At 39.1% G+C, this 7,949-nt stretch overlaps 1 protein-coding gene across 1 annotated transcript in view; it reads left to right on the top strand.

Moving 5' to 3' along the window:
• The first annotated feature begins 1,115 nt into the window (after window positions 1-1,115).
• Window positions 1,116-7,949, top strand: part of LOC139723832 (solute carrier family 2, facilitated glucose transporter member 5-like) — a 28,023-nt gene continuing 21,189 nt past the window's right edge. Inside the window, exon 1 of the mRNA XM_071635038.1 lies at window positions 1,116-1,232. Coding sequence (XP_071491139.1) covers window positions 1,116-1,232 — 117 coding nt within the window. The remainder of the gene's footprint in view (window positions 1,233-7,949) is intronic.

Raw genomic sequence — 7,949 nt, 5'->3', positions numbered from 1 at the left:
GGGGGATTGCGTGTCCGAAGTCATTCGCTTTTCAGTCTCTTTTAACAATAACAACGGTTGTGTGTGGGTTTTTTTCCATATACGGGGCATGCGTTATTTCTGTAAGTCTATAGGTTGCAAGTCCCCTTAATGCCGAAGGAAACTTTGTATGCAAGGCAGCCCACCTTTGTTAACAAAAAAGGCATGACTAATGATGATTAAACTGAGGTTTTTTTTTTTTTAATTTCCTTGGGTATGATACCATCAACAATACACGTCTACAGATTTTTTTATTTTTTTTTATTTTTAGGCAGGATGACCTCTAGAGAGTTTTTACAACAGAGAACGCCGGACATATCCACGGGTTGGATCAAATAACTATGAGACTTTCACAGCTCAACAAACACAACAAGGTTAAGCATAACAAATGTACACAATTGGTAGTTGTGAAGGGAGGACATCGTTTTACCTGCAAGGCATTACGAAAAGCCGATCACTATTTTGTGACACACTACTGCATTAACGAGCATTTGCTCTTGCTCTTACACACATATCCGCATCGCGATCGCAAGGGGCGAACGGAGATGAACGGTGGTGTGACAGAGCTCCTCGCCCCCAAAAAGTTTGATAACTTTTAGTGTTGCACTTTGTGTAGTATTCTCTGGGAGGTATAGTTCAACCAGGAAGCCAGAACTTTTTTACAGCTCCATGGTTCCACGCATCGATCACGCAAGACAATCATGATTAGGATGTTTATGAATCATGGTTATAATCTATTATGGATTTAAGTGCATAATAAACCAATCAAACGCGTGAGGGAAGAAGCTTTTTTTTTTCTTTTTTTTTTGGAAAATGGAACGTGCCAACATCGAGCTACGACTGGCGGCTCCATGGGGCGATCATGCCCGTTGGGATTACATTGATAACCCTGACTTTCTCGAATCACAACGGAGCTGATGAACGAAAGCTTTTTACCAAGGAGTTACAGGGTGAGCTTGCTTGTACCAGGGAGCTTGTACCACCTCCCTGCTTGTACACAGACTAGCTGCGGGTCGGAAGTGGTGATCGACCGGTAGGCGGTGAAGGGGAAGGGTGAAGTCGGAACGTTCTCCTCTGATTGAAAGCGTCCGCTGATCATGGCACGTTACCAGCAAGTGGAAGCCGAGGAGACTCAGCCACCAACCAGGGAGGTGGAAAGAGACCTCCTTGCACAAATCCAGAGTTCTCAGCAGGGAGGAGGGACTGATTATCGGGTAAATGTGTCTTATGTTTATATGCTTTCCACTAAATGGGCGTCTGGGGTTAAAGAACCGATATGCAATGCAAATGCTGGTTGATCTGTGCTTATTTGTAATGATACACCCTCAACATCACTTTAATGTGACCAAATGAATATGTAGCCCTAAATACGTTGTCATAGTCCATTACATTTTCATATTGCTTTTTTTTTCTACTTGTCTTCAGATTTCTTGAATACTCTCACAAAAACTTTCCGAATCAAGATTATGTCAATGACATCATTACTTTGTCAATCGCTGTAAACGTAAAGTATGCCCTACTGTAATATCTCGCAAAAGGCACAGGAATGCACTTTTCCAGCTTCATTGCCCTATTTCTAGAGTGAGCATAGCTTGCATGATTCCATGGCTAACTATTCTTTATTTTGCCACATATCAAAGGTACTAGCCCACATTTGTAAACCTGCAGCAATTGGTCTCATAGTTAGCATGGAGTTTGGGTATAATTGCAGTAACACCTGTGCAAAATTTCGTTCCAATTAGTCCATTACTTTCATAGAAATAAATGAAAATGCACCGTATGCATGCGTACAACGCTCGCTAGCTCCGGTCCACGTACGTACTACTTGCATGCCGTGATGCGATACGGTATTGTGTAAGTTACATGTACGTACTAGTAGCTAGCCCCGGAGACCGCGCCGCAAGGCGCGGTCCTGGCGGCTACCTCGCAGCTGAGCGGGAGCAAAAATCACTGCCACATTCATGGCGACTTCACAAATAAAGCACGGTTAAATTTCTATCATAAACACAGTGACAATTAATACATTATCTTTTCGACTTGGTTTTTCTCACCCATTTATCTAGAAACTGCAAAATTTTCTACATTTTTTTAGGAGTAATAAGCGGCCTGCCCTAGTGCAACAGTGGAGAGACTTGCTGCTATATATCCATTAGTACGCATTACGCATGCTCTCAATGCACTGCACTGCATGCATGCTGTGCGCCTGTGCAAGTGATTGTGAGTTTCAGTGAGCATCGGTGAGCTGAAGATATTCGCGTTATAAGACAACATTTTCTGCATCATAAGCAATGAAATGCATCAAACAGTCGCCGAAATTAATCATTTAGGTTTAATCGACCCATGTAAGTATTCCTAGTACTTTTTGTTGAAAAATTATGGAAATATAGCGCCGAAACGGCACCCGTTTTGTACAACTCCTCGATCTGAATGCGAAAACGGCACAGCCCCAACGTGCAATGCAGTTAGTACGTAGCTAGCCCGCGCTCGTAATTCGATTTTGGGTCGGGTTGACCCGGTTTGAAAATTGATTTTAAAACGATGATTTTCTCTCTTTTATCGAATGGTATAGACAAAGAGCAACAGGTGAGGTATGTTACTCTTATAACTTGTACTTGAAGTCATATTGGACCTGTTTTATGCAGTTTTGATTTTCGTGGGTTTGCAAATGTGGGCTAGTACCTTTAAAGTGACAATCACTGTGTTATGACTCAATACCATTACCAGTCAACACGCATTTGCTTTGCATAGTTCCTGTAAAGGCCGTGTCACACCTTTCCGGGCAAGCCTTGCGTGCGACTTGCGAAGAACAATTTTTACTACTCGGAGGTCCCCGCAGATGACCCGTGATGACAATACCTAGCACGTTTCTCACCCGTAGTCGCCCGGAGATGCGCACGCAAATCCTTTTTGCACGTGTCTTACTTGTTGGACGCGTTTTACTTAAGTTCTGCTTGCGGGTTTTCTGTGTGACCTGCGTGCCAGGCGCGTGGGGGCTGACAACTCAGTGAAGGAATTCCTCTGCACATGCTGAAGAAATGGCAGAAGTCCCACAGAATGTCATTACAGCTGCGAAGTACCTGCGTGGGAGTTGCCTGCGAGGTGCTGCCGCTATAAGGGTCTCCTACTGGCGTTCTGCGTGGACCTCTGCGGACAATCCCGCGACTCACCCGGAAAAAAGTTTTGGTCACGCTCAAAACTTGGCTGCGGGTAAATCGGACTTGCGTGCAAACCTCCGGGCAACAACGGGCGAGATACGCACTAGGTACTAGTATTGTCAGGTGCCGACCAACTGCTGGGAGGTCCGGGTGGCAAAAAGTTTCCCCCGCAAGTCAACCCGCAAGGCTTCCCCAGACACGGTGTGACAGGGCCTTGAGCATGCTCAAAACTCGTTCCGGGTGAGTCGCGGGGGGTTGCCCGCAGAAGTACATGCAGAACACCAGCAGGAGGCCCTTTGCGGCAGCACCTCGCAGGCAACTCCCACGCAGGTACTTCGCAGCTGTAACGCAGGTACTTCGCACCCCCCGTGTGTCGCTCGTAGCTGAAAATAGATCGGTTTTAAAGCTCTCACGCAGGTCACAGGGAATACACGTAAGTAGCAGGTAAATAGCACGCCTCTAGCAGTACGACTCAACGGAACTCGCCAACATCCTTGTTCGCCCACAGAAAATTCTCCTGCGTACTGGAAAATCCCTACTCGCAACGAGCCTGCATAGCTTACCCGGAAAAGTGGGACAGGGCCTTTTAGGCACATGGGTTAAGGTCATTCATCAATAGCCACTCTCTTGCTCCGCGCTATTAGAGAGAGCCTCTCTTCCACCTCCCTGGTGTCACTGAATTACATACAGATTGGACATTAACGATAATTTCACTGATAATCTATAGGTCAGATCTTTCCTCAAATGCTGTTGAGAAGATAGAGTATATGGATGCATACTCACACCAAATGATTAGGTGAGGTCACATTGTGAGTTCAACAACCATGTAACACATTGACTCCGATTATTATTCTGACTACACTTTTTTCCCCAATTTGTACCAAGGAGGTGTGTAGGAACAGTGAAGATGTTAACGGTAGTAATGTATCTTGCACCACATAATATATTCATTTCCAAGAATGACGATTTCTAGTGAAGTTATGAGTATGGAATGGAATATAAATATAAGAATTAAGACGCGAACTGCAAGAACTTGTCAAGGAACTCTGTTAAAGTGTTACAGGTCACGAATATCAATATTATTTGTTGTAATTCCAATTTTATTATAAACACACATCGTTATTAACAGCACACAGTTCAACTGGACGGGTTAGCCTGTCTTTAGGGCCAAAACCATTAAAAATGTACAATTCAGGTTTTGAAATTTTGAAAAAATAAAGTTTTCTCAAAAACATTCCGACAACGAAAAATTGCTAGAGGATACACTGAATTTCAACTTAAACAAAAATGAGCAACAAATGTTGCAAACTTTTTATGTTCTGAAATTTGAAGCTGAACATGAAAATTTCACCACTGTAACTTACGTTACTGCGCTTATTTTTCTTTGACCATATTCATTCTGTTTAGGGATGGACAATGCAACTATCCTTCTATTGGTGGATAGTTTCGAAGATATGACCAATCTTATTTCAATCACTGAATCTTCAGAAAACTAACTACATGTTATTCAGTAAGTCTATAGAAGTTTTACGCACAGATATCATCTTTGATGACGTTCATTTAGAGCGTGTATCACATACAAAGTTTCTCGGTATTACAGTAGACGATAAACTTTCGTGGAAGCCTCATATTATTAATATTAGTAAAATAATTTCGCGTAATATTGGTATTATTAATAGACTTAAATCTCATATCCCGTTGTCTTCTTTGCTGACGTTGTATTTTTCATTGATATTACCTTATTTAAATTATAGAATTTTAGCATGGGGCAGTGCCCATCAAACTTTATTAGATAGATTATTGTTATTACAAAAAAAGGCACTTCGTATTATTTGTGGCGTTTCTCCATGTTCCCATGCAGATCCATTATTTGTTAGATATAAGATTTTAAAAATCAAAGACTTGTTTTTCTTTCAGCTGGGTCAGTTTATGTTTAATTATAACACAAATGCACTTCCTAGCATTTTTGATTCAATGTTTCCACGAAATCAATCTTTTCATAATTATCCCACCAGGCGATCAAATGAGTTTCATTTACCCCTTCTGAGAACGTTATTGGCTCAAAATACATTTATATACAGTAGCCCTAGATTTTGGAATTCTTTAAGTTGTGATATTAAAAATTCTTTATCCTTGAATTCGTTTAAGCGTAAGTTAAAAATTTTTTTGTTGAACTCATATTGAGCTATATATGATTCATTACCTAGCTGGTCTTTACAGCCTAAGGGTTCATCGTCAATCATTGATTTCATCATTGTGTATTTTTTACATTATCTTATTAGTATAAACTTTGTTCGGCTGATCGAGCTGAAACACCTCAATTCCCTCTTCTGATCCAGATGTACAGCACCTCAATTCCATCTTCTGATCCCGATGTTCAGCGTGTTGGCTTTTCCTTTCACTTCCTTTTTCTTTCTCTCCTTTCTTTCCATTGTTCTTTTGTGTTTTATTACTGTCATGGTATACCCTACTGTAAAGTCATGTAAAGTCGTTGTGTTTCTACTGTCTTGTTCTGTCCTGTCTTGTTCTCTCCTGTCTTTGTAAAAAAAAAGTTCAATGTATTCATAAGAATCCTTTGAGTGGTTCACAATTTACAAGCATGCTTTTCAGTGAACCTCTCAGTTCTTTCTTTCTTTTTTTCCCCTCCAAACATAACTTTGTATTTTGCCGATATGCATGTATAATTTCATATTTGTTAAACATTATCTACCATGTAAAGTCGAATACATGCCTATGTTATATCTTCTGATTCATTTCGTGTTATGATTGACGAAAAAAGAAAGAAGGAATGAAATAAATGAAATGAATGAATGTGCCTGCTATATTTTTCATTCATTTGATGAGTTACTGTAACCGTGAATTAAGATATTGATAGATGATGGAGGTTGTTAACTATGTAATGTTAGATTGTTTCCTATATTTTTTTTTATTCGTACACATAGAACTTGCAGAAAACTGCCAAATGATTTTAGATGGATTTGTCCTACACATATTCTCAAACAATCTCAGTAACCATATGACAAATGAAAATGTGACTGTTTAAACCTTGGTAACGTTTGTTACGCATATGAGTCACGTATGTTACATAAATATATTAAACACTAAAAAAGAAGATAAATTTTACGAGTTCTAATAAATATCAAGAGTACCAGCGTTGCAAGACCTTCAGTACTTCTGGAAGCAGATTTATTTAATTGCCGTCTGATGTTATCGTTCTTATAGTATAATGTACCATACATTTGGCCTAATATGAAAAATTGGAATAAGATATTTAAATTTCAAGAGTTTATTGTGTCTGAATATTATGAGTTTCACTGCAAAATTACCTGTTGAAGTGCCCTGTTTAAAACCAAAGGAATGCATTTATATAAGAGTCACTAAAGACATTGTCAAGAACCCCTAAAATGTATCAGTGTGTACTTTTAAACAATTGTAACGTATGTTTCAAATGTTTCCAGATTGAAATATTTATCACTCGAAAGTGGAGATGCATTGGAAAGTGCATTAAAAAGGAATGATGCATCGCTAAACAACATTGCACAGTATGAGTGCACAAGCTGGTCAGCACTTAACTGTTTAGCATATCAAAGTTTACATCAATAAGGTATATCAGGCATAAGAGTGAACAATGTGAAATAAATCACAGCGAGCCCATGAAGTTTAAAATGCAAACACCAGCACTGCTTTATGATTAATAATGCATGATTATCACGAGTTTCATTAATGAACCAACCATGCATTAGACTTGCTTAAAACGTACAGATTTCTTGGCACATTATTCAATACAGATTTCTTAGCACATTATTCAATAATGTGCCATGGTAAGTTTTAAGCAACAATAATGCATGGTTTTGGTAATAGTCACAAAAATACAGAATTATGAACAATTTAAGAGTGGTCACGTAAATAGACAGCTTTCTCACGGTTTTAGATTGAGAGTATAACTGACCTACAACTGACACACTAGTCGATAAAGACAGCAATGATAAACACAAAAAGGCGCACCTTTCATAATTTGGATGCCCCCTTGTTTTGTTCTTTTTTTGGGGGGGGGGGGGAGAGGCAATGGAAAAGGCATAGAAATGTTAGAAGAACAAATTGCAATTCTTCTATTTCCATTACATAGAATAAAAGTTCGGTGACATATAAAATGTCTTCAATGTATATTACATCATTGTAAAAGACAACTGTAAACTCACAATCTGGTATTTTTCTGCAAAAGGCAACTCTCAATAAAAGGTATAGTGGGTAAGCCAGTGTAGGAGAGAATAATGCAAAAGTGGCGAGTTTTATTAGAGTGAAATTATATAAAATTTGGTATAAGAGCGTTAGTATGACGCTTTCTTCTATTTTCTTGGTTAAACATCATATTTTCATTGATATCTCGGAAGAGTTTAGATTGGGTAGAAATTTTTATGAATGATTTTCGATGCATAAACAAGGAAATTTACATACATTTCATCCTTTCAATTTGATATCTACAAGCCAACACATTTATCCAGTACCTTTCATTGTAAAGCATACATAAGTATACATCATTAGCAAATTTTTAAATTTGTGAATCAATTTCCTTGTCAATCCTTGTCAATCAAGTCGACATTATCACCTTCCCTTTGCTGAGATCGGTTTAAGTCTTCTTTTATTTTCTTGCCGAAGGCTCTGTGCTTTTTAACTCTTTCATTTTTTGATCTGCGCTCTTGTTTTTCCCAACTCTTAAGATTTTCCTCAGGAACGTAATACTTTTTTACACGTTGTTTCTCGGATTTACTCTCTCTA

The sequence above is a fragment of the Diadema antillarum genome, unplaced genomic scaffold (assembly GCF_040938485.1).
Source record: "Diadema antillarum isolate AM-2024a unplaced genomic scaffold, OU_Dant_1.0 scf00000201, whole genome shotgun sequence".
Lineage (NCBI taxonomy): Eukaryota > Metazoa > Echinodermata > Echinoidea > Diadematoida > Diadematidae > Diadema > Diadema antillarum.
This window is presented reverse-complemented; position numbering and strand designations above follow the sequence as displayed.